The sequence below is a fragment of the Drosophila willistoni genome (genome assembly GCF_018902025.1).
Source record: "Drosophila willistoni isolate 14030-0811.24 chromosome XR unlocalized genomic scaffold, UCI_dwil_1.1 Seg143, whole genome shotgun sequence".
In the NCBI taxonomy this organism is placed as follows: domain Eukaryota; kingdom Metazoa; phylum Arthropoda; class Insecta; order Diptera; family Drosophilidae; genus Drosophila; species Drosophila willistoni.
The window spans coordinates 4,622,617-4,649,716 of NW_025814056.1; the positions used below are offsets into that span (position 1 = coordinate 4,622,617).

Below are 27,100 nucleotides of genomic sequence, written 5' to 3' on the forward strand. Positions count from 1 at the left end.
ATGTTTTTATTTTGGGTTTTTAATGTTTGATGCCTTTTATTTGGTTGTAGTTGAAAGTTCAAAAGGGGACATTTCCCCTTTATCCCATTTTCTATCTCTCTCTCTCTCTCTCTCTCTTTCCCGTTTCGCGCCGTCTCTCTTTCACATTTTATATGTCATATTTTTTGGTATTTTGGTTTTTCTTGTTTTATGAGTACATGCACACATATATATATATAACAGTTTACATTTATCTAAGTGCGTCCAGACATGTCCTTTGGAATGGCTCTTTATGGAGCAGTCGAACACAAAAAAGCACACACACACATACGCAGAAACGCACATTTATACACATATAGTTTTACGCACAGTAGAAAGTAAAAAGAGAAAGCAAAAGTAAAGATTTTAGTTACTCTATTGAAACCTTCAAGAAAAGGATTCAAGTTTTTTTTTTTTATTTCTCAGCTTAGCATTTTTGTATGCTGCACCTTAGCGCCCCTATTGGTCAACTTTGACGGTGTCAGTACAAAACTTTCCCATTTTATTTCGCTTTTGGTAGGGGGAGATACATGTAAAATGTTTTTTTTTTTTCAAAACTAAAACTTGTTTAATTTGGCGATAACTTTAAAAGTTATAAACCGATCTTTTTGAAATTTTGCTCAGAGCTTCTTAATGATATTATTTTGCATCTTTCAAGATTTGAAAACGAAACGAGAGCTATAGAAGCTCGTGTCGATCTTAGAAGAATGTCTTTTAAATAAACTGTATCTCCCTTGTTAAAAAAAAAATGTTATTGAGAAAGTCAACTTTTTTCCATGTGAAATTTGGCAACAAGTCCCAACGGAATAGCCAATTATATCTTATTTTGATATATTTTAATAATTTCTGCTTTTGTTTTCTATACTTTTATCGAGTGTACATTGAAATACAAAGTTAAATTCATCAGACAAAAAAAGGACAAATTGTTGTATTGTTGTAATCAATTATTTCTGTTGCTACTTTGTGTGTGTGTGTGTGTGTGTGTGTGTGTGTGTGTGTGTAAGTGTGTTGATTCATTATGTTTGGCACAAACTTTGAGTTACACTTTCTCTTTCCCTATCTCGCCATCTCTCGCCACGCCTACCAGCAGCAGCAGCAGCTTTGGCATCTGCTGGTCCTCCGACTCTAAGCCAATCTCACTTAATGCCCAATAGTCTTTTGAATGCCCGCCTATAATCCAAATTGAATATGGTATAGATAACTGGATTTAAACCAGAATTAATATAACCCAGCCAAGTGATGAAATTCTTAAACTTATTAGTTGGGCAGCAGCTCTCGCAAAATGGCAAAATGACATACATTAGGAAAAATGGTAGCCAACAGATGACAAATACGCCCATTATGATGCCCAAAGTTCGTGCGGCCCGTCTTTCCTTGGATAATGAGATCTTTTGTTTCTCTTCAATGAATTGATTCACACCGCTGGGTTTCTTTTGCAACGATGTGGCAGCTGTCGCAGTTGTTGTTCCCGCCGCCGTTGCCGTTCCTGACGCAATGGCAATTGAAGTGCCACCAGTCGATGACTGAGGCGGTGTTAGCTTTAAAGATGTTTGCTCATCGGTCTGGGTAATGCAAACCTGCAAAGAATTTCAATTGCAATGAATTTTTATTTAGAAACTTCCAAAGAACGAAACTGGGAAAACTAACCTAGAGGTTGGGATAGGTTGGGATAGGTGAGGATAAGTTAGGATAGGTTAGGACAGGTTAGGATAGGTTAGGATAGGTTAGGATAGGTTAGGATAGGTTGGTATAGGTAAGGATAGGTTGGGATAGGTTAGGATAAGATACGAAAGGAAATGATAAATATGGATGAGTTAGGATGGGTTGGGATAGGTTAGGATAGGTTTGGATAGGTTAGGATAGGTTACAAAAGGTAAGGATAGGTATGGATGGGTTATGATAGGTAAGGGTAGGACGCATTATAGGATAGATTATGTTAGGATAGGTTAGGGTGGATTGGGATAGGTAAGGGTAGGTTGAGGATAGGTTAGGATAGGTAGGATAGGTTAAAATTGGTTTGGGTATTTTAAGTTAGATAGGTTTCCCGCCGCAACGATTAAACGTATGCTATATTTTGTTGCTCACGCACCTGAATGCAACCCTTGGGATCGCTGCCGCTCTCAGTGCTTATTTCAGGATCTGATTTAGCAGCTCCGCTGCTTGGCCCACCACTTCTTCCAGATGAGGGAAGCAATTGCTGTTCACCATGCGGCTCGCAAGTCGATGATGATTGCGATTTGCGACCACCTTTGGCCTTGCCATGCTTTATGGAATCCTTGATCTTGGAGCGTCGCGATTTCTTAACCAAAACGACAACATGTTGTTGCTGTTGCTGTGGATCATTTCCTTCTTGCTGCTGCTGATGTTGTTGCTGCTGCTGCTGCTGATGATGATGTGGATGAGTCTCACTACTAATACTCTCCTGATCATTTTGTATCATGGGCGTGGTAAATTGAAAACGTTCCCCAGCTACACGACCACAGCATAACCAATTGGCCAATTGTCGTGATTTACTGGTGGCAACTGGTGATGATGATGAATTCTGATGAATGGTATCCAACTCGGTGGATTTTAATGCAATTGTATTCAATTTATTGGCCTTGGCACGCTCACGCAAACGTCTGCGTGTCGCAATGAATATCTCAATATAAACTATAGTCATTATGGCCAATGGTATGAAAAATGAACCCAATGCCGAATAGATGACATAGCCACGTTGCGATGTTAGCTCACATGGTGTGGCACTGGTAAATTCATCGGGCCAATCATTCCAACCAATCAATGGTGGACTACTTATCAATAGAGATAATATCCATACGCCCGATATCAAGAGGAGAACCCTGCCCACAGTACGCTTTTGAGCATAGTTAATCGGATCTGTGATGGCCCAATAGCGATCCAGGGCAATGGCACACAGGTTCAATATGGATGAGGTGCAGCAAAGGACATCGCATGTTAGCCATAGTTTACACAAATGTATACCAAATTCCCAGCGACCCAGTATCGAATAGGCGACATTAAATGGCTGGACGAGTAAAGCAACCGTTAAATCGGCCACCGCCAGCGAAACAATAAAGAAATTTTGGACTATCCTTAACGGTTTGTATGTGAATACACTTAATATAACTAAAATATTGCCTATTATGGTTAAAACTATAATTATGGATAGAACCAATGCGGTGAGCAATGCCTCCCATTCGGGTACAGCCAATTGTATGCCCAATATACTTGACTGAAATTCTTCGACGCCGCCATCGTTGCCGCAGTCACCTGCATCGTTGGACAGTGTCGCTATTGTTGTGATGCCATTGCTGCCGGTGGCTGCCGCTGCCGCAGCGGCCACTGTTGTTGCCAGACTATCGACCAAAGCCACTGTTAAATTCGTTTCACCTATCCTATGACCAGAATGGACACCACCAACACCAATATCGTCTACGACCTGATGATGACCACCAATACCGCCAACAACGCCGCCGCCAGTAATCTGATGATGAATACTTATATCAGTTTTACTCGTCGTGCTGGTTAATATAAAACCATCGGGTGTTATTGCTGCCACTCCAGAATGGCTATAACTGTTGCCACTGCCGCCGCCGCTGCTGCTGTTGCTGCTGCTGCTGTTGACAGCAACGGCTGCTGTCAATGCCGCTGCTGCCACCGTTGTGGTGACATTTATGAACAGAATTTGATCTGCTGATGGCATTTTGACATTTTGACAAATTTTCCTTGGAATTTTCGACTATTGACCTCTTGGTTTTTCACTTGACTTCCTTGTTTCTTGCTCTTTCAGTTGTTGTTACAAGAGTCAATTCTGCAAAAATAAAAAAAATAATAATAATTGTTTACAAATCAAACATTAAGGTTTTAGGTAAAATAATGAATGTACTCAAGATTTGTGGGAGAGATGTCGCAATGCAGTCAATGAAAATAATTAAATTTATTATTAACCTTTCCAGAGATTGTGTGGAAAAGCGATTGAAATTAAACTTGGGTCTACGGCCATGACAAAAAATATCAAAATGTAATTCAATCAGAATGTCTTCACGTCATTCTCCAAAAGGCAGCTTCCCCTCCCTGCTCAATTAATTAGACTACGACGCCAACTCGTCCTAGACCGTAAAAGCTATAGATTAGACATTTGCATGTAGGCTTCTATATACTGCTGGGGTGATATATATCGAATACAAGTCGGATCGGATCACTTTATCATATAGCTTCCATGCAAGCGGCAATGACTTCGTTATCTTCTGGGCTTTTGTTATAAAATTGAATATATGTACATACAAATGACTGTGCCATATTTGATCAAGATCGCGTGACTATATCATAAAGCTCCCATAGGACCGTAGCTTTATTAATAACTTCTTAACTTTTGAAGAGATTGTCATAAAAATTAATGTATGACACTTTAATATACCTATTAAGGCATTGAGTCTAAGATTGTAGGTCGTTCTTTCGGGACTTTTTTCCACTTTGATGCCTGTGGGTAAGGGAAGAGTAACATACAAGTTGCAAGGCTATACAAACTTCGACGCGGGGGAAGTTAGCCCCGGCCCTCTGATTTTGTATTTGTTTAGGTCTCAAAAATCAAACAAGTAGAAGAGAAGCAGGAGAAAAAAAAAACAAAAAGACCGCAAAAAATGCATAATTTTCCAATCAATTAAATTTCATTTGAAATTCTTGGCTGGTATAAAATATAAAAAAAAATAATAGAATGAAAGAAAAACACACACACACACTTACACCCTCAAAAGAAAATGTGATTCAATAAACATTAAGTACATTTTGAAAATCAAAGGAAATATTTGAAAAATCAGCTTTGCTTCTCGTCTCTTTACCCTTGAGACCCCCACCGTTTGTTGTTTTTTCTCTGGCATTATGAATTTTCATTTGTAATTAAAAGGCGCCACAAGAATTTTCTTCTTACATACCGAGGGTCAAATATGCGTGTGGGCGTGACCAATGCGCCTCCCAGTCTGTATTTTTTTTTTTTTTTAAGGATGGAGCAAGTAAGCAATTTCTACGCCACATTAATCATGCAAATGAAATGAAACAGACCGAAGGTGATGACCAGTTTTTTCTCAGTCTCCCGACCTGTTCCTACCCTGCATCTTCTGCTATTGTATTCTGTTTTCTCATTCCCCCCCAAAGCATACTTACCAACTCTGTGGACTTCGTCAATGCCAATTAACAGAAATTGTTCAGATACATATGTTTGCATCTATATTCTATTGTTTTTCTTCTGTGTGGCAAATTTGATCAGCATCAAAGCAAATTTCTCTCTTTCTCCCTCTGTTTGTGTGCGTGTGTTTTTTTTTTTTTTTATTCTTTTTCTATATATGTAAGTATATATTTTTAGCTGGCCAAGTGCTTAATGTGGAGCTATAAATAACAGATAACAAATAATACAAGAGAGGCAAAGGAAAAGAAAAATACATTCGAATGCTTGAGGTGTAAATTGGATGATGCGTGTATCTTACAGATACTCCTCCAACACACACCGAAGTAGAAATGAATTCTTGCATATTCAATAAGCATGACTGAGCACAGCAAATTCGACAAGTAAGATTGAAATAACTCCACTCCTCTTAAAGAAAATTTAAGACCAAAATAAATAAAAATATACTTGCGAAACAATAAAAAAAATATTTGATTAGTTTTCTTTAATTTCTCTCAAATTAAAGAAATTCAAAATTTTTCTCAAAGATGTGCAACGAGTGCTATAGAGAAAATCGTTTGATTTCCTTTTTTATTTTGGAGATCATGAGTGTAAGTTTAATATCTTATTAAACGTATGAAAATTCTTTTTTGGAACTTAAATAATCCATTTGCCTTGCATGAGACAGGCAAAATAAAAATTGATTTGTCCTTTTGATTTGTTTAACTCAAATTTCAGTGATTTGATTTGATAGTGATGACACTTTTACGATAGACAAGCGTTAGACAGAAAATGGCATAAATAATCAAAAAATGTTGTATGAAATGAAAGTCTCCCACACATAATTTTCACAATATTTAGTTATAAAGTCTTATTTAGTGTTAAGTTTGAGTTCAAGTTATTGAACATTGAGAGAATGCAAAAAACTAAACACTTTATTCAACTAAGAACTCTTTAAGTACATTTTTGACATATGTATATGTATGCATGTATGTGTGTATATTGCATGCTAATGACAAGTTTGCTTAAAAGGCCAACTCACACACAAGTGTGTGTGAAGGGTGTAAGAAATTGCATATATGTGTAAACTTGTATGCGTTATCATGTCTAGTCAGCCACACATTGAAGGCATGGCAAGGCTCTGGTAAAACTTTTTCTGAAATGAAGAAACTAAACTCAAAGAAAAAGTCATGGCCAAAAGCAAATATCTAAACGCTGTTCATTTGCACAAGTTTTCGTGCCAATTTTTTTTTGTTTTTTTCGTTTTCTTATTATAATCATAAGTCCTTGTTATAATCTTATCGCTCTACTGTAGATAGTTGAGAGGAAGAGATAGAGAGAGAGAGAGAGAGTGATAGAGAGAAATGAAAACTTTTTCAACTACACGAATTTTCGATTAAATTGAATTCAAATAATAATCAGCCGAAATATCCAAGATTGCAATTGAATAACAGTTTATTATAAATTCATTTAACAGTAATACGATAGTTTGAATGAAACTTAGTTGGAAGTGATATCTGATTGCACCAAGATTCAGTTCTATTTAAATCGTTTCTTAACTTTGATTGACATTTTTTTTCTATTGATTATATTATTCGATATATTGACTTTAACCAGATTTATACACATTTCTTTTTGTGGGATCCTGCCAGGACCCTACAGCTAATTTAATTATTTTACAACAAATCAGCTTATCGTTGGAAAAAGGGACTTCTTTATCAAAGTTTCCTTTTTACCATCTTTCTACTCCCGCCAGAAGTTTCTAATCTTTTCCTACACACACATACACACAAATGTTATTTAAATCTTCCCCTCTTAATCTCTCTTGGCTATCACCCCAGAGCTCTCTGTCTCTTACTCTCTCTCCCTTTTTGATAGTCGCAACTAAAAATCGCTTAAAACTTTTTTGGCGACTATTTGTAAAGCCCTTTCATCCACTCTACTTCACTCTGCTCCGCTTCGATTCGCCTCCCCACTAGCCAGCATTCGCACAACTTACCAAAAAAAAAAAAAAAGAAACCTTTCCATTTGCAGACAGAAATCAAGGTGGGTTCTCTGCAGCCAGCACGGGGATGGACGGGACACTCCTCGGGTCTAAAGGCTTGGGGCGGGCAAAAAACCAAACAATTTTTGGTCTGAATGAACTTTTCCCTCTTCTCTTTTTTTTATATTATTTTGAACGACGCTCAGTTTATGAGCGGGTTATTTTGATTAATGTTCTTACAACTGGCAACAAAAAAAAGGACGTGGAAGTGCAGTTTTAGCTGGTTACAGTTGGCATGAGCTAAGCCGAGCCAAAAAAAAAAAAATAAATAAACAAACAAACAAACAGAGCTAAGCAACAATTTATAGGAGTTTGCTGAGTTTATAATGAGGCATCTTTTGATGATAAAGAGCTGCAAAAGGTTTAGAAAAACTGGCACAAAAAACCTCAAACAAACAAAAAGTGATTGAATATGAAAAGTTTAATTGCAACCGAGAATAAACGACACTAAAGCGAATGGGGATGAGAAGCTAACTCGAAATTGTGCTGTAGGGCTAACCAAAAAGCAGTTTTGAAAGTTCCTCTTACAAGTTAATCCACAAAACTGTATAATTGAAATAATGTGGTTTTGCTTTCAGCAAAGAGCAAGAGCAGAGCAAAGATCAATAACTAAAAGGAACAAATAGCTAAAATTCATAAATTTTGTTTAAATTCATATAAATATGGAAATACTTGACAATTTTCTTTCACAAAGCAATTTAGCTTTATAACTGTGCCTAGATGAATGAGAGTAGCAAAAGTGCCCTTTTTCTTTGGGATCCTATCTTAACGACCCAAATAAAATAAAATACTGCCTTGAACGGCAGCGTCTTCAATTACAAATTGTTTGTGTCCGGGTGTCTCATTTTACGGCTGGCATTTTTAATTAGTCGTCAAGAAAAGACTCTTCAGCATAATATACTATGTATGTATATGCTAGATGTTTCGTACAACAATTTGTCATTTAAATTGTTAATGTCATTTGTGCTTCATTCGTTGACATTGTGTGCCCAAGTTGACCCCTAATGCCTTAAGCTTAGCTCCATCAACTTGATCGACCTTTTTTTTTGTGCCTTTCGCTGGTGTTGTTGGTTTGGGACATGGCAAAATGTCTTTTGGCATTGTGAGGACAGTTCCATGCTTATTGACAACTTGTAAATAATTTGGACTTGACATGAGAGCCTGCCTGACTGCTTGCCTCACTGCCTGACTGGCTGACTGACTGACTTGGACTTGCTGTTGGATTTGATGGCAAAACTTCGTCTCCTTAACTTTGGCTTTTGTTTGGCGGATTTGTCAAACTGATGGCTGACTGAGATAAGGTCTTGACAATCATTTTAAAAAAGGCAAACAAAAAAAGATGAAAAAAAAGAAATGGGTGACAAATTCTAGAGATTTGTTGCCCTAAAGTTATAGAGAAGAAAGTTTTACACTAATTCGACTATGCAGTTTATTAAGCTAAACAGGCGCGTATGATGCTCCACATTTGGTAAGGTATTTCCATTTATCAATTCTTGCTAGGTTTATTTGTAATTGGCGCCCAACGTGAAGAAATGCTAGAATCCGGTATTTCCATTTCCATCCATCAACCCGAAGCTATAATTATATCTGTAATTGGCGCCCAACGTGAAGCCATGCTAGGATCTGATATTTCCATTTATCTGTCACAAGTTTGCCCTTTCTTTACCTAAATTTGTTCGTAATTGCCGCCCAAAGTGCTAGAACCCGTTGCCCAAATAATGCTCACCCTGTGTGTAAGCTCCATGCGTTTTCAAACCTATTAAAAGGTCCATTATCCCCAAACAACTCTCATTACAAGTCAAAAAATTTTCATTTGCTCCATCAACCTGTCCATTTGGCAAAGAATTTTCATTGGATACCGACCTTCCCTTCGCTTCCTTTCCCATTCTTCATTGCTTGGCAATATCTCCTCACTCCTATTACATACATATGTATGCATATATGTGCACCTAAGAGAAAGGTAAAGTGAAGTGGGTGCCAGTGGCTAAGAAAATTTTACACATGACAGGCAGATAACAGCAAAGCAGCCAGCAGCAGGGCATCCGAACAAGGACATCCAAGGAAACCAAACAAAAACCTCGACAAGGAACACACATGTACATAGATAAACAAATTGTTGGCAACCCACCGCCTCCTCTCTGTTTCTCTATGCATTGCATTAGATCTGCAAACTCTGTGGCAAAAAAAGTTACATAAAGCAACATTAAATATTTAACACCTTGTTGTTATTTTTGTTCGGAGAGACCTGAATTGGTATTAAATCATGAAAGTTAAGAACAATTTGCATGCTAATCTAATTTTTTTGTTTAGACTCCTAGACAAACCTTTGTCTGATCCAATAGTCGCGCAATAAAAGCGTAAAGCTGCAATGCAATATTGTTGGAGGTCTCATTTTGTTCTCGATTCCTGTAGTTCAATTCTATTCGCATCCTCCAATGAAGTGCGTGGCATACTGAATTGAGGTGGAAGGTTCGGTTTCTCTCTGTCTGTCTCTCTCTCCCTCTTTGTGTGTGGATAAGGGGTTTCAATAACCGTTTTTGCATTTTCATTTCACTGAACAATCGTCGACCAGTCCAGTTCGATTCGCATATCGCTTTTATTGAATACAGGTTCGACTTTCATTTAGAGAGTGAGGATGAGGTTCTGGTCCTAGTCCTGGTCAAGGCATAGTTTTGCAAAAAGAGCAATGGTCATTCCATTGAGAAGAGAATGGCAATGGCAATGGCAAAGTCTCTATATCTAAAATTGCCTATTGGGAATACCTATATGAATGCGTATAGTGCATAGTGAAAGGTGCAGCGAGTGTTGGGGCTTGGAGAGAGTCTTATCAAAAGACTGCATTTCAGTTGTTTCGACATAATTGCATGAGACAAGATTCCCTCCCCAAAAAGGAACAAAAAAACATCGTTGAAACTAGAAAGAGGTAAAAAGCACACTTTTAAGAGGAAAACCCAAAAATTTAAACCATTTAATGGCTACCAAATGTTTCATCATGACTTCATAATTTTAAAAATTTTAATGTAAAAACCATTTTCCATGTAATTTCAAAACTATCTCGTTTATATTCACAGCATGCGGAGTGAGAACATGGGTTTGGGTTTTTGCTCATAAACCAAATTTGCCACACAATTAAAGTTAATATTTCTGAGGGAGAAAAAAAATGCGTTTTTACTTGAAAACGCTCACAATTTTCTCTTGTTTTTAGCCCTTTTTGGTTTTTACTAGGTTTTCTTTTTTGCTTTCTTTCAGTTTTGTTGCTTACGTCAATCATTTTGCACTCATAGCAAAAATGTCAGCAATTTTCTCTTACTACTTCTTTTGCACGTCTTTCTAGTCCTTGTCTATACTGTCCAGGACATGGTCTTGGACATGGACGTGGACATGTTCTACAGGGCAGTTAATGCGGGGCCAAGTTTCTTTCGCTATTTTTTATATATATTTTGTATGTGTGTGTGTGTGTGTTTTAACTGGAAAAAATTGATGCACAATCAGAGCCATTGACAGCAGAAAATAGGGAAAAAGGTAGCAAGAAAAAAACAGACAAATGGAGGATAGAAATAAGACCCACTACCTGGACTGGCTGACTGGCTGACACATTGACAATGAGAACGAGGACCATAAAGGAGTAAAGTACTGCTGATAAACATGAGAATCATCGCCTCATCATCATCATTATTATTTTTATCATCATCATCATGGTTGTCGTTATTATAATCATTATCATATGCTGCGGCTGCCACATCCTCCCCTTGTCAGTCAAAAATTGCACTCGAATGCACATTTTTACTTTGGTTTCAAATGCCTTAAGAATGAAATGGCAAAACGACCAGCCAAGCAGTCAGTTTGGCAAACATTGTTGACACGCCGAGGCAAATGGGGCGGCCCGAAAAGGTCGGGGGCAAGGCAAATGGATGGAAATGCATTTTCCTTGGCACATATCCAGTTGCGTTTTGGGTTTTTTTTTGTTTTTTTCTTTTAGTCAAAGATTTATTATTTACATACATATAAACATTATTCAAGAATCAAATATAGCAACAAGACAAGAAAAGATTTTCCAAAGAGCTCCAAGCGGAAAACTTATTTTCTTTTTTTGGAGTATGTATAATTTGACACAGTTCAAGATTATTTGCCGGTGCATTAAATTAAGTTATATCAAGAAAAGGGATTTTTAAGTTTAAGAAATGCTTAGAAATTTTAGTATTTTGCCCACTGTATCAAGTTGTAGACACCGACAGTGCAAGAAAGGGTGAAAAACAGAAAGAGAGCGACAATTCTTATCAATTTATTTTGCTGTTATAGCCAGACAACATTATAAGCAAATTTTATGTACGTGTGTGTGTGTTCAACTGTGCGTATGAGCAATATACATGATTGCATAGCCTTGCAACGACAGTTTTATTTCATACATATTTTATGCAAGACAAAATTTTTGCTGACAAATTGACATTTCGACTTAATAACTACAATTTTAATCTAATTTATATAAAACTAACTGATAAGAATAAATTAAATTTAATTTTCATAAAATTTAGCTGAGAAAATATATTCTAAGAAAAGCCATCGTAGAAAGCCGGCAATAAACAATCTCTAGGCATCCCTAAAAGTTAGTTTCAGTTGAGGAAATAATCACAAATTTGCCATGTCTTGGAAAGTCTTTAAATAACAAACAAAGGTTGGGAAATCATAGCCCCAAAATTGGCGGCATAATAACCTAACCCAACACAATTCAATGTTATGTCCAAAGAGTTTTCTTTTTAAAATAATTTTTACTCATTTTCCCCAATGACTGACCTTTTCCTCTGACCCTATCCTCTGCTCAATCTGCTTAACACATGTGAGGGAAAAAGAAAAGAATGAGTCGATGCCGCCGCCGCTGCCTCTGCCGTATGTTTTGTTTATTTCCTGTTTCCCTTCCTTTAATCGTTAAAGTTAAATGACCTTGAACATTTTACTTAATATTGTTGTTCCTTTCCACGTTTATTGATTAAAGACTTTCTTGTCACGAATTTTGTTTACTCTATACTAAATATAAATTTTAAATGGAGCGTTTTTTTTTTATGTGCTATAGGATATTTAAGAATTCGACCAACTGATTTGCCTATTAGGGGAGGAGCATTTTGTAGTTAACTTAAGTTAATGTTTGTTTTCCATTTGTGCCACAAACAAAATCAATTTGTTCAACTAATTAATGATATCTAATTTGGCTTTCTGGTGGAGGGCGGGGTGAGAGGGAAGAAGGCGCTTGGCACAAATTCGTTTTGTGTCTCATTTAATTTGCTAAAAGCTCAAGTGAATAAAAAACAAAACAAAAACGAATCATTGGCAATATTGTCTAAGCCAATTTGGAGGGGACTCACAATTGTGTTCTTTTTCACTTTAGTGTTTAGATTTCATACATGGTTTGAATTTGATTTGATTTGATTGATTTGCTTCACTTTGCTTTCTCTCTTTATTTCTCTCTATCTCTCTCCTCTCTCTCTCTCTCTATGTATATTCTCTTTGTCCCTCTGTCGACCATTTGGCACTAGAATTTGAAACAAATCAGAAAGTCGTTTTTGTTGTTTGTGAAATTGCTATGCAAGTGCCTTTTTTTTTTTGGTTTTGGTTTTTTTTTTTCCTATGTTGGCAATTGCTATGGCATTTTAAATTGCTTTCGAGTGGGTTGTTTGTAAAGTTTGCCAATTGCATTTCCATTTTGGATACATGTATGTATATGCATTGTTCAATAATTGATTGATTGATATTGACTGAATTTTCTTTTTTTATGCACATATTTATTTGTCAACAATTTCATTTTTTGACCAATCTTTTTTTTGTAATCGGGTTACTGAAATTTAATTTTAAAGAATTTCAAACTTTTTTACATTCATTGAAATATTTTTTGTTTTTTTTTGTTTAGCTATGTGGACAAAAGGTAAATTAAATGGCTTGAATTTCAATAATATACAAATTTTAGTCAATTAAAAGTTTCAACTGAATTCCTTACGCATGGCCAGCAGCAGGATCAGTCTACTAAGATACGGTGCACAGAAATCTTTGGAGAAATTCTACATTGAAGATTCCAAACTTGGTGCACAAAAGTTCTCTTGCCAAGTATTCATTTAATTTTAGGCAGTTCAATATGTCTCTTCTGTCCTTTTGGTCATGAGGTAGGCTTTCCCTGTCTAATTTATTTTCAAGGAAATCTATTAATTAAAATCCATGCAAGGCTCAAAACAGAGTTAAAAGGCAAAGAATATATTAAAGTATTTTTACAATATATGTACATACATCTATTTCCATTCTAGTCTCAAATTCCATTTAGTTCTTCAATCATTTTCCCATTTTTTCCAATTACTATTTGAAGGAATAGAGCAAAAAAGGAAAAAACTAACCCCAAAACTAACCAGAAACGTTTTTGCCCCTTTATGTGTAAATCCATGAAATTCTCAATCAACATCTAATATAAACTAATGTTCAACTTGTGCTGCCACTCTCACCATCTGTTCGTCGGTAGCAAATCAAGCATTTTTTGCCCCATCTGTTTCCATGCATCATTTTCGTTTGCTTTTGCTGCTGCTGTGGCACTTAATTAAACATTTCCGTTTTCAAACTGGCACGACTTGGCTCAGTCAACTGGCAAATCTTATTGGCCCACAAGATTAGCGTCTCAATATTAGAGAAATAAAAACCTTTTATGCGACCAAGTGGCGAGTACGCTAACTCCCTACCTCCCCACCTTCCCTCCCTACCAACTCCGCTGAAAAGGCAAAAAAAAAAAAAAAAAAAAAAAAATGTAATAAGCATTGTTATGGGCTAGAAATTTGGCAGTTTTTCTTTATTCTTTCTCTGACCCTGACTTTCTCTCTCTCGCTCGATTAGTTCGTCGTCGTGTACGTGTTGAGAGTTTGATTGAAAATCTATTGCCTGCCAAACCCTTACTACCACAGCGGACCCCACCGTACATCCTAACCTAACTAAAAGGACATCAGCATTGGCATCGGCATCGGCAACCAAACTAAGTTCAAATATATATACATATATATATATACATATATATATAGTACACACCCACTAGCCCAAAACCTCATTTGTAGGCAAAAGTGCTTAGTCCATTGGGTCAAAGTGGCGCCCCCAAGTGTTGCACTGTGAGAAAAAAACAATGGTCTGGCTTTCACTTCTAATGAAGTAGACTCCGAAAGCCAACAGTAAATCGTTTCAATTAATAACGAAACGTTTCTTATCTTATACCATATTGCGAGGTTCCAAAATTATAAAACTTTCTACACACTGAACTTATTTTGAGAGTTTTTCAGTCTTATCATTGCCACAGCTGCTTTCTCGCCGCTAAAAACAGTTCGGAATTATAAGCATAAATAAAAAAAGTAGATTGATATTGCACTTTAGTTGATTTTCTCCATGAAGTTTAAGATATAAAGTAAACCGAGCTAAAGTCAGGAATCATTAAATATATACATACATACATATGTAGTTATATAATAAAAATAGGCAAATTTCAAAGTAGAATATTATAAGTAATCATCACATGAATAAATTGTTGAAATTAAATTTCTAACGTTTTTTGATGCTATTTCTTTACAATTAAGTAAAATAAAAACTTCTTAACAGGCTTCACTTTGATATTTAAAGCTGACTTAATTAGAAGAACTTCTTAAGAGGCTTTAACTAAAAGCTATGAAAATTTTTTTTGGTATTTTAAATGAAACCATCTATTTTTCTTAATTGCTAGCAATTAAAATTACAATTCGATGCTTAAAACTTAAGTTGATTAGAACTACTTTGATTTTTTGTTGCAGTGCGTTTTCAATCCCAATACCAATCTCAATTGCAAAACGCAACGATTGCAATTGCGAAAAGTACAAACAAATACACAAAACAAACCCGGGAAACAGACGTCCATTTGTTCGATATATGTATATGTATATGTAAGTATATATGTATACATATATCTATGTATATGTATGCGCATATCGACTATATATGTATGTATATAAAAACTTTCGTCAGGACTCAATAAAGTTGAACTGTTTATGGACTTTGGCATTGATTGCCGGCAAGGGAGAAAGTCGCAATCTGGGAGTGAAAGATGGGGGCGTGTCTCGCCATCATTTGCTATTCGCCATTCGATTAGATGCTATTCGATTATATATAAATATCTAGGATTTTTTTTACTTTGATTGCTGCAAATGTTGCGTAAAAATGTACGAAAAAAAAAATTAACGCTTAAGAGTTTTTCCATTTAAACCATTTGGTGATTCCCTCAAGTTTCATAATTTTGTTTGCTTAGATCTTGAATCGGCTACATTTTAAAAAGACGAGGAATGGAGTTTGGCTTAGTGGGCAGGGGAAACGGGATGGTGGATGGGGGGAACTTGGAGACTGTTTCCATGAATAAATTCATCAAAATCAAGTGAAAAGTTTTGGGTAAGAGAAGTTGCTTTAAAATTCATTGCATTGCATTGCAATCGAGTCGTAGTTTCGTGTTGTTGTTCTGACTAGGAGCAAGGGGAATGGAAAAGAAGGAATCCGTTGCGATGCGATACGAGTCGATGGTTGATGATGTCTCATCAATATGAAGGGCAAGACCAGTAAAGGATTCTCTTTCACTCTCATTCTCTCCCGTTCTCGTTCGCTTTTTCTCTCTGCTTTCTCTGTGTCTCAGCATGCTAGCATCTCCCATAGTGGCTTCAGCTTCAGCTTTCGACATTGAGGGTATTTGTCAGAGACAGACTTACAATTCCCCAAATGATAGTCATGCGGCGGTGATGGTGATGGTGGAACGGAGGGCTGTGGGGTCACATGGATTTTGCTTTGCTACGTGCCTGGATATATAGCCAAGTCTGGACTTTGTTGCCTTTAGCTTTGGCTTTGACTTTGACGTTGGGTAACTGCATGCGCTGCGGCACAATTTACTTGTTCACATTTATTACATGCAATTTGGTTGGCCCAGTGGTGTTGCTTTATGTTGTTGACTCTATGAGCTATCCTCGTCCCATCGCGCTACCCTATCCTTCTATGCCATCACTTCCCTCACCTCTAAAGTGAAAAATACCATAGAGATGTGATAACTTTGTTGGCCCGAAAACTACGCTGAGTGATGGTAACAAAAACAACAGATGCAATAGGGAATTCTACGCTAAAACAGATTCTTAAATTGTGGTTTACTTAAGCTTAAGATAATATCGATTAAGTTTCTAGCAAAACTTTTCTTGAATTGCAAGCGACGATATTTAATTCCTACTAGAATAGTAATTCGGTCACACTAGCAGCTCGAACGAGAAGCTGGCCCCACTGTTTTAAGTGCTAAATACTTGACCTGCTAAATAGTGTCTAACCATGAGATTGAAATAAATCAAAGTCACCTTAGGGTCCTAAAAAAGATCTGTACTGGTCGTTACATAGTGCCAATATATCATAAAGTCACCTTAGGGTCCTAAAAAAGATCTGTACTGGTCGTTACATAGTGCCAATATATACATACATATATCTAGTTATATATCTATCAAAGTGTACCATGTGTAATCTATTCATCTGAGTTGACAGCTGTCAATGTCCATTGATGAATGGAACTCAATAAGCACCTCTATAGCCAAAGAAAATGTGAGAGATATCAAAATAGATAATACACAAACATACACACATAGGTATTTTGGATTAAGTGGTAAACTCAAATCAGCATTTCCAGTTAATTTTTGCAAAATTATAGGTAATCTAACATAGCCAAATTACTTATCACTTTATCTTGATATTTTTCGTTTTATTTGTCATTTTAGTTCTGGGAAAAAAAATAAATATATATTGCATATATTTTGTATGTCATAGTTATATGATATATTTAGATAAATCTATTTGTCAGTTCTGTTTCATTTGATTCAAATAAATCTCCATGTGTCTGAATCTCTCTTTTGGCACATAAATTTCACCCAAACCAAACCAGACCAACCCAACCCATCGCTTGCGTGTTCCCCCGAACGTTCTTTGCCATTTATCTATATTATAGATATATAGAGAATGTTTTTTACTGTCATATTTTCTACTTTGCTAGCCATGACATCTGCATATAAATCATATTTGGCAGGCCACTTGACGCGTGAGAATTTCACAAACTGACACAGTGGCGTAGTCTTTAGAGTTACCTTTGAAAAGGGGTTTAGAAAGAAATTTAAAATTTTGCGTATCATCTGACTAGAAATGTACAAAAACTTGCAAATGATCTGACTCTGGGTCAATGTTACAAAAAAGATTTACTTTATAGGCATTGTCAAAAGGCAAACAGGTGGTTTTTCAAGTTATTTCATAAGTCACAAAGTTGTATTATCATTGGATTTCGCTAAAGAGCTTTAATATTGCAATGGCAAAATTTGAAGAAAATAGGTGGAGAAATCTTGCAATACTAGAGTTTACATTCTTAAATGTGGGGGGTTTTTAGCCAAAAATGTTATATTTACAAGTTTACCATGATTTTGTTAATTTATGTGTAGTTATTTAATTACAGTGCAGCAATTCAATAGCTTTAGCCTGGTGACTATGTTCTACTCTTAAAAAAAAATGGGTATCTTGAATCCGTTGCCCCGAATTCTGTTGTAGTACATTCATTTATTTAGAATTGTGGAACCAGCTGCATGATGACCTGCAATCCTAAATATTATCTAGTGAGTGAGAGACAGGAGAGAAAAAGAGACAGAGAAATGTTTAGAGAATTGTCCAGTGGCAATCACAAATCATTTGAAATTTCAACTCAATGGGATGAATGGCTTGCACAAACTTGGAAGAACTCGCAACACTTATCATTTTCAACACATTCTACTTACCAAAGATAGAGTAGATGGAATATGCAACAAATTTTGTATGCATCAAATGCAAATAAATATTACACAATCATACACACCGCACCAATTGTTGTTTATTGTCCCCACATGCCAAATGCATGCATACATATCACGTTTTTGTTTTTTTCTTTTTTATATCTATTTTGTTTGTTGTTTTTTTTTTCCTTTTTTATTTATTGAACAAAGTTTCTCTTAGTCTCTGGGACACTCTTTTGGATTAGATTTTGATTCGGATTCTATTATTCAATTGAACAGCTGCAAATGTCATAGCCATAGAGCCAGTGGCCGCATTTGTATTTGCAACTATGTATGCATATTGTGTCGAGTAGATGGGAGGGAGAGAGATAGGAGATCACAATTGGTTTCAAGAACGTGTGCCAACAAGAAGACTGTTGGAAAAATATACAATAAAACCAGAGGGCCGGGGCTAACTTCGACCGCGTCAAAGTTTGTATACCCTTGCAATTTTTTTGGTAACTCTTTCCTTACCTTTATAGCCATCAAAGTGGAAAAACGTTTAAGCTAAAAGGGCTAATGTGTCCGAAAGAACGGCCTACAATCTTAGCATAGGAAATAACGAAGATATTGATCAAAGTCACTGTTTTCCACTGATCGTTCCTATGGGAGCTATATGATATAGTTACCCGATCCTTATCAAATTTGGCACAGTCATTAACAGATATATTAAACTAACAAATATTTAATTTAAAACCAATCGCGTCAAAAGTAACGAAGTTATTGACCAAAGTCGTTGTTTTGGAAAGATCGTTCCTATGGGAGCTATATGATATAGTCACCCGATCTTGATCAAATTTGGCACAGTCGTTTATATGTGTAATTAACGCACCAATATTGAATTTGGTTTATGACAATAGGTCAGAAAATAACGAAGTTATTAAGAAAAGTCACTGTTCGTGACTTTGCCATTTGTATGGGAGCTATATGATATAGTGATCCGATCCGGCTGAATCCGAGATATACAACCCCTGCAGTATATACAAGCCTACATGCGAAATTTCAACTCTGTAGCTCTTACGGTCTAGGAGGAGTTTGCGTTGATCCAGACGGACGGACAGACGGACAGACGGACGGACGGACGGACGGACGGACGGACGGACGGACGGACATGGCGATTTGAACTCGTCTCGTCGTGCTGATCAAGAATATATATACTTTATATGGTCAGAGATGCTTCCTTCTATGCGTTGCACACTTTTGACCAAAATTAATATACCCTTTTTGCAAGGGTATAAAAAGAAAAAAGAAAAAAGTGCGATTCTGGATGAAGCTTTCTACTTTTTTTTGTTCCTCACCTCACCTCCTCGTAATGTTTTATTTTTCTTGTTGGTTTCCTTTACTTCTTTAGACTCGCTTTGGCCTTCAAAAAAAAAAAAAAATAAAAAAATAGAAAAGAAGAGCGCGTGTCGAGCAACAATTGGAAATGGTCGAATTTGTTTGTGAGCTTTAAAATTAAAATATATTTATATTTTTATCATGCCTGTTCTCGTTTTCAAATTCCGATTAAATTTGTTGAAATTGAAACTGATATGATCTTCTCTGGCTTCCGTTTACAAACAAAATTTATTAACTTTTTAGCCTGTTTGCCAGGCAATTTATCATTTCATAAATATTTCAATTTTATTTTTAATTCCAATTAAAATAACTTGGATATGCACTTTAAAACGATTTCAAAGTACAACTGACTTTATAAAAGAAAAAGTTTATAAGTTTTTTTCGCAACCAAATTAATGTTAACATACAATTTAGTGGTCTTTTTTAAGCAGAGAGATCGTTAGCTTAAAAAATGTAAGCTTCTGTTACAATTAATCTATTCTAGGTTTATTTAAAATAAATTTCGTATATAAATAGACAAAAATTGTCTTCTTCTTTTCACAGTCTAGGGTAATTCATTGAAAACAAAATTACATTTTTAGAGAAAAATAGACAAAAAAAATAAGTACATTGCTCTTGGAAATTCAATAGAATTTTTCATCTTGTTTTTTAGGTTTTTGTATGCCTTTTTTCGCTTCTTTCGTTTTTTTTTTTTTTTTTTGGTTCATAAACTAAATTTGTTGGCTTTTATCTTATGTACGAAACTCAACTAGCCTATTCAATTCAATTTGTGCGCTTCCTTTGGGGGCCACCTTTAGGTGATACGCTGTCCATTCATAAAACTTTTACTATGTTTGGTACAACAACAATAAAAATGAACACAATTCGGACATTATGCTTTTGTTTGTATAAAAGTAAGAGCCGACTAAGAGATACCTTAAGTATGTATATATATATACATATATGGAGGGTCAAAGTTTGGTTTGAAAGCTTTTTAACCATCTTAAGGATTCTGACAAGAGAGGGGAAGAGGGCCAATCTAGAGTGTAGCAATTGAATCTCTTTAATGAATGAATTTGAATCATTTTAAATATAGGGTAACAAACAAAAGTGGCAACAATTTGTTGGGAGGACTGACGGGCTATTTTTTCATAAAATATTTTCACAAGTTTTTTTTTCGTCTGTTTTCTTTTTTTTTTTGTGGTGTTTTCCTCATTTGCTGTTCTTTAGTATTTAGTACATCTGTGGGCCCACATACAGCATTATTTTCTGTCTGTCTGTATATTTAGCGCAATGTATTTTGTTTTTTTTTTTTTTTTTTTTTTTTTTTTTCATCCTCTTTTGTTGTAGTTGTTGGTGTTGTTGCTTGCCTTTTGTGCAAAAGAAATATCCATAAATAACTGCTTCGATTTCTTTTCTTTAGATATTGGGGCAGCTTCAAGTAGTGTCGACAACTTTATGAGCCTCCCCCCACCCCCATGTGATGGAGGGAGAGAGGCTGACGAGGAAGCAAACGGGAAGCAAAGTGATGGAGGAGGTGCAAGGTGGAAGATGAAGAAAGACGACAGCAAATGTATGTAGAAGGTAAGCAAATGCTTGTGCCTCTGAAAACAAAATTTTCTTTTCGTGATGAATTCGACAAATATTGACAATGTGCGTGCCAAATACAAAATAAATCATAGTCGTTTTTCTTTTTTCCATTTTCGTTTTTTTTTTTTATATTTTTTTTTTGTGTGTTTTGTTGTTGTAGTATTTATTTACATGCCGGAAGAACGACGAAACAAAAATGAAAATGAAAACGATGCACGTCATCAACAGCTCGTTTTTCCTTCTCAATTTTTTCAAGAGGAGGAAAGCAGACGTCTTCGTGTGTGTTTGTAAGTGTGGGCGTGGAATATCGGCTACTGAGCTCTTCTACTCTAGGGAAATGAAATGAATTTAGATTATATGGCATGGCAACTACTTTGGCAATTGCTTTCTATTAGTCTTACCCTCAGTGGGGAAATAAAGCCAAAGAACAAAAATTCTGAAATATTTGCGTTTAAAAATCTTTTGTATATAAATTTTATTTTTGGCTAATGACTTTCTGGCTTATGACTTTTAAACCGCACCACAAATTAGCTTGCAAAAATTAGTGAGTGGAGTAAAAAGCGAGATTATCGAATTTTTAACTATCAATAGTCAATTGTTTCAGTTTTCCTCTAAATAAAAATAAGAATCGTCGACCAAAATTGCCCTAAGCTAAGAACTTATCGAACAAATCTTTACCTACAAATCCTATGCAAAAGTTCTATGCTCTCTTCATCTCTACTATCTTAAAGGTGTTTCATTCCTTTTTTTTGTTTACCTTGGTAATATATTTAACATCTCTTCTTATACTTGCTTTCTTTTTTGTTTTATTTCATTGCCCATGACATAAGTTTCATCATAAAATTAGCTAAATTGACTTCTCAATTATCGCAACCCAATATTAATTAGTTTTGTTAGGCCACTTTAACTTTGAGTAATCTCAAGTGGGCATACTTATGGTGCTTGGGGTCTTTTGCTTTTCGTTACTTTTTCCGTGTGCCTTCTTTTCAGCTGTTCAAAGTTATATAGCGAAAATTTCCCTTGAGTTGTCTTCTGTGTTAAGTGTGTATGTGTGTGTGTGTGTGTTTGAGTCTAATTCTCAAGTCTCTTACCATCTCAGAAGCCAGCAACCGTATCGTCTTCAATATAGCTAACAAAATCAATGAGCCTTGAATGTTGCCGATTTTATTGCGTTTCAAACTCAAAATTCATGTGAGAATTTACCATCATCTCTCACACTTTCACACTCCCTTGACTGCCATTCTCCCTCTCTCTCTCTCTGTGTTTCTCTCTCCTTCTCTCTATCAATTTGAATACAAAGCAAATTAGTTACGCCTAATTTGCAATTCATTTCAGGCAACAATTGACTTTGCTTATGATACAATTTGAATTTGAAGTTGATGTATGAGTCTCTTCATGTATATGCCCTCACGAAGAGAGAAGGAGGAGAGGAAAGAAGTACAGGAGGATTATGTAGCTGATAAAATTAAAGCAGCCTGACAGTCGGCGTTAAAGAAGGCAAAAGCGCAAAAAAAAAAAAGGAGAAAAAAAACAATTGATAAAAAATTAAATTAAATTAAATTAAAAATGCTGCTGTGACACCAAAGTCAAGAGAAGAGAAGAGAAGACAAAGACCAAGAAACAGACAAAGACACAAAGCAGCAGGAGCAGAAAGAGAAGGCGAACGGAGCGAAGGCAGAAGCAAAATGCGCGACAGCAAGGAAAATGAAAGGCGCAAAGTCATTTTAGCGTTTTGTTAAGAATGAAAGTTGAAAGAAAGGCCAAAGCTCTATACAGGGTACTTTATATAATCTCGGACACTTAACCCTCTAAGTTATATAAATACAAAAAAAAAAAAGAAGAACTACAGGAAGCAAGGCAGCCTGTTTTTTAATGTAGAAGAGTTTACACTCATATTCTAAACCTTTGCGAATTGCAAGCCAAGAATAGCATTTTAAATTAGTTTTTGCAAATGAAAATTTATTAGAAACAATTATTTATTAACATGAAGAACTTGGATTTCATTTGACAAGTGAACCAGAGCTTAATTTAGTGTCTTAAAAAAAGGAGGTTATTAATATTAAAGTTAAATAATATTCTGTAACCTAAACTATTTAAAGGTAAATTCTTCTTTGCCTTTAAACATTATTTTAGGATAAATGTCAGCTGAATTCAGGTATATGCATATATTCACTAACAATGAGCTCTAATTTATATGCCTTAAATTAATTTAACTCAATGGCAACACCCAAAAACTTATCATTTGCTACTGACAAATGTGGAGAGAGAGTAAGAGCGGGTTTGGGAACAGAGACGGAAACAAAGGGCACAACAAAAGCACAGATGAAAGAGAAAAAGCCTTGAGGGGGTCGTCTTGCATCTAGACTAAGAGTAGAACTGGTTGGTAAATATGTACATATATATATATATATATATATACATGTATAGATATGGAGTATGGGTGTATACCATATATCTAAGAAAATGCAATTCTCTTTGGTGTAGTTGCAATATTTAGCTAAAATATGCCACACTTTAACATTCTGAGACAGCATCCTCTTTTACGGTAACGTAACAGCCTCTCTCCAGGCACTCCTTTTGTTATGCCGACCCGTGTGTGTGTATGTGTTGTATAATTTAATAAGGTCTTCTTGGTGAAATGTATTGGTAAAAGAAGGAAGTTGCACACTAACATACATACACAGATATACGCATTGTGCATGTTTCGTACTCGTTTTCGACAGGTGGGCCACCAGGTGGGCTTGCAAAGGATACATAATTTCATTATGCTCTTGCAGTCAAAGGGTTGGACTTGTCGTAACTTTAGCAATTCAATTGGGGGAAAAAACTTATATGTATTGGAAATTTGCAGCCAGCTCTATCTATATTTCTTTTCTTATTTTGAATTGATATTTTTCAATTTGAAATATGCAGCCACACTAATTTGGCCCATTTACTTGATATTCTTTTGTGGTATTTTTATACCCTTGCAGAGGGTATTATAAAATTGGTCAGATGTTTGTAACGCACAGAAGGAGACGTTTCCGACCCCATAAAGTATATATATTCTTGATCAGCATGAGAAGCTAAGTCGATATAGCCATGTCCGTCTGTCCGTCTGTCCGTCTGACCGTCTGTCCGTCGGTGCGTACGCGTTTTACTCAGCCATCTTAAGAGCTATCGGGATGAAATTTTTTTTGGGAGCTTTTTTTTACCCGGGTGAGATAAAGTATGAAAATCTTTGGGATCGGACCACTATATCATATAGCTCTAGAAGAAACATTTTTGCAAAAATTGGAGTATCCCCATGAAATTTACCAATATGATAGTAATAGATATAAAATCTCAGATCCCAAAATTTGAATCTGATCCGATAAATAGAACACAAGTTACAGTCAATATAAATCGGTTCAAACGCTGCCGGCAGCGCTGCTTGCTGCCTACTACTGCCATCATCAAATCAACAGAGCACACGCATACACACACAGACGCAACGCTACATGAACTGTATGTGTATGCGTGCCGTGCTTTGCTTAGAAAATGATGGAAGAAGAAAAACTTGTGGTAAAAAGAGAAATAATATTTTGTTTGTGTATTGATGAATTGAGTTGCAGGGAAAGAAATTTCAAAAAGGAAAAATATTATTGCCAAGTATACTGCAAGGGTATATAAACTTCGGCATAGCCGAAGTTAGCTTCTTTGATATTTAGATTTTAAATATGCAGACACACTAATTTAAAATATATATGCAAAAACAAAGAGTATGTCTACAAGTTGTTTAACTTTAAAATCTAGTTTTTGTCTATTAAAATTTTCAGCACTTAGTATTTGCTTATAGTATAGATACATGTATTTATGTATCTACATCATTCCCATATGCGGTTAATGCTTTATTTTAGCTATGTGTCTATACATTTCTTCTTGTTGTTGTTGTTGGCCGTCTGTGTATATGTATTCGGTCTTATAAATTACTTAGTAGCTTTTTAGTGCTGAAATGTTTTGTCGGTTAGTTTTGTTGTTATACATTATACTCATACGTATATGTGTATATATGTATGTATATCTTTGCAGTTAGTTTCTTCTTTTGACTTCCTAGACGGGGCTCATAAATTTCAATTTATCTTTTAGCTTCATTTTCCACACTTTATTTATTTGCAGCTGTGTTGACAAGTGTTACATTAAGTTTAGCCTTTACTTGGTCTAAAGAAGCTAAAAGACGTGTGTCCATTACAAAATGCCCTTAATAAAAAGCTGGTGTGTGTGTAGGTTGGGGCGATTGTATAAAAAGCCATGCCAGACTACAACAAGACAAGAAAATAAGAAAAAAAAAGAGAAAAAACGAAGCAAAGAATAGAAAGGCCAAAGTAAAGTAAAAGGATACACAAGGCACTACTATGGTGTATCTAAATGGTTTTCTTTTCTTTTATGAAATGTAAGAGGTGTAATGCGTTTTAGCACAAGGCAGGAACTGCTCTTCAAAAGACTTTTAAATGACAGGCAAAAGGCAACATTTTCTATGGTAGGTAGATCCTTAAAATGATGTAATCAAATATGAGTAAACATCTCCCGATATGAAATTTATGGTCAAATTGTTCAATTCAATCGTTTTTATTGAAAAATAGAGAGTGAGATTTCTTTTCCTACATGTGATAATTCAAACTTACCAAAATTGAAGTTAAAGTTCGTTTAACTGAAAGCAAAGAGAAATATTTTAATTATTTATGTTGAATTTATAAGTTTTATAATCTTAAAATCGTACTGTGGTTTTAAACTTCAACTTTCAACTAAAATGTCAGCAAGTTAATCAATTTTCTGGTGGCTTACATCATCAATAGTTTTTTTTTTCGGCACCTTTCCATTCAGCTTCCCATTACCCCGCACCACCTCTACAATCCATTAAAGAAGTTTTTCATTAAAGTTAGATCCATCTGGCCAACTGCTTTTCTCTTTTGCCCTGTATGTATGAGCGTGTGTTTGTGTGTGTGCTCTCTTTTTTTATAGGCACCTGCTCATCCAATCCAAGGCAGCTGAACAGCATCCATATAGAAAAGTTCTACACTAGACAGACAACAGGCGAGAATACTAAAAAATGTGAAGGTAGAAGGAAAAGTTGTACTCATTAGCATGCGGCTAAGAGCAAATGAAAAGGGGGTCAGCGAGGGAGGGGACAGTCGACGTTAGAGAAAAAGCAAGAGGGATGAGTACGAGAAGGAGTCCTAGTGGATGTCAACTTCTGTCTGCTTATGCGTGAGCAACTTTCAACAGCTGACAACAGTTGTGGGAGGATGACGCTAAAGAAGAAGGAGGCCTTTAACCCGATACCCGAAAGCTAAAGCCAAAGCCAAAGCCAAAAACGAAAACCAAAAGTTTTTCTAACCTACACACAGTCCTAGAGATGGAGGAGGCTAAGCAAATGGGAATGAAGAAGAAGAGATGAAGGAGGACTCCTTCACCAAAAAGGAGAAGACCCTCTACAGATGTCGTTTTGCGGTTGCTTGTCCTCTTGTCTGAGTGTGTACATATGTATGTATGTTTGGATGCCCTGACAAAACTGTCGTCTGCTCCAATGAAAACGAAATCTGTTGCCAACAGTTGAGAGAGACGTAGCCAAAATTTGAAATAAATTGAAAGGGAATTACAATTATAAGTGATAATGGTTCAAATAATGATTTACAAATGAATGCAATATATTCCCTTCTGAAAGATAGCCATATTAAAAATGACAAAATAGAATGTTAATGGAAATTTTTGAAAAATAATTCAATAATAATTTAGTTAAACCAAAGAGAAAAACAAATGCGATAAGCGTAAAGAGATCTCATTTTGTATGCAAATTTCATCGTCATCATTGATGACTACACCCATGGTCAAATATGAATACACTGAGCGAAATATTCTATAACATCCACATTATGTGGTTGCAAAGAACTAACGCTGACCAAAATTTTATTTGTTTATTTATCTAATATTTTTGCTCAGTGTATTTTCTCCTGTTGGCGGCTGCTGTCAGACAAGTTGAGTGCAATTCACATGCATAGTTTTTTGAGTGCAATTAAGTGAAATTCCTATTAGTTAGTTAGACAAGACGAAGACGAAGCAAAAGCAGAGAAAGTGGTAACCAAAAAGGGAGAAGAAGCAGAAACATGTGCC

The 27,100-nt window shown here is 35.8% G+C and overlaps 1 protein-coding gene across 1 annotated transcript; it reads right to left on the reverse strand.

The window, feature by feature from the left end:
- LOC6645492 (tyramine/octopamine receptor) lies at window positions 1-25,643 on the reverse strand. The gene is made up of 3 exons (XM_023177420.2): window positions 25,615-25,643; window positions 2,108-3,829; window positions 1-1,595 (listed from the first exon to the last, which is right to left on the reverse strand). The coding sequence occupies exons 2-3, from the start codon at window positions 3,719-3,721 to the stop codon at window positions 1,155-1,157; spliced, it is 2,055 nt and encodes a 684-aa protein (XP_023033188.1). The 5' UTR covers window positions 3,722-3,829; window positions 25,615-25,643; the 3' UTR covers window positions 1-1,154.
- Window positions 25,644-27,100: the final 1,457 nt, after the last annotated feature.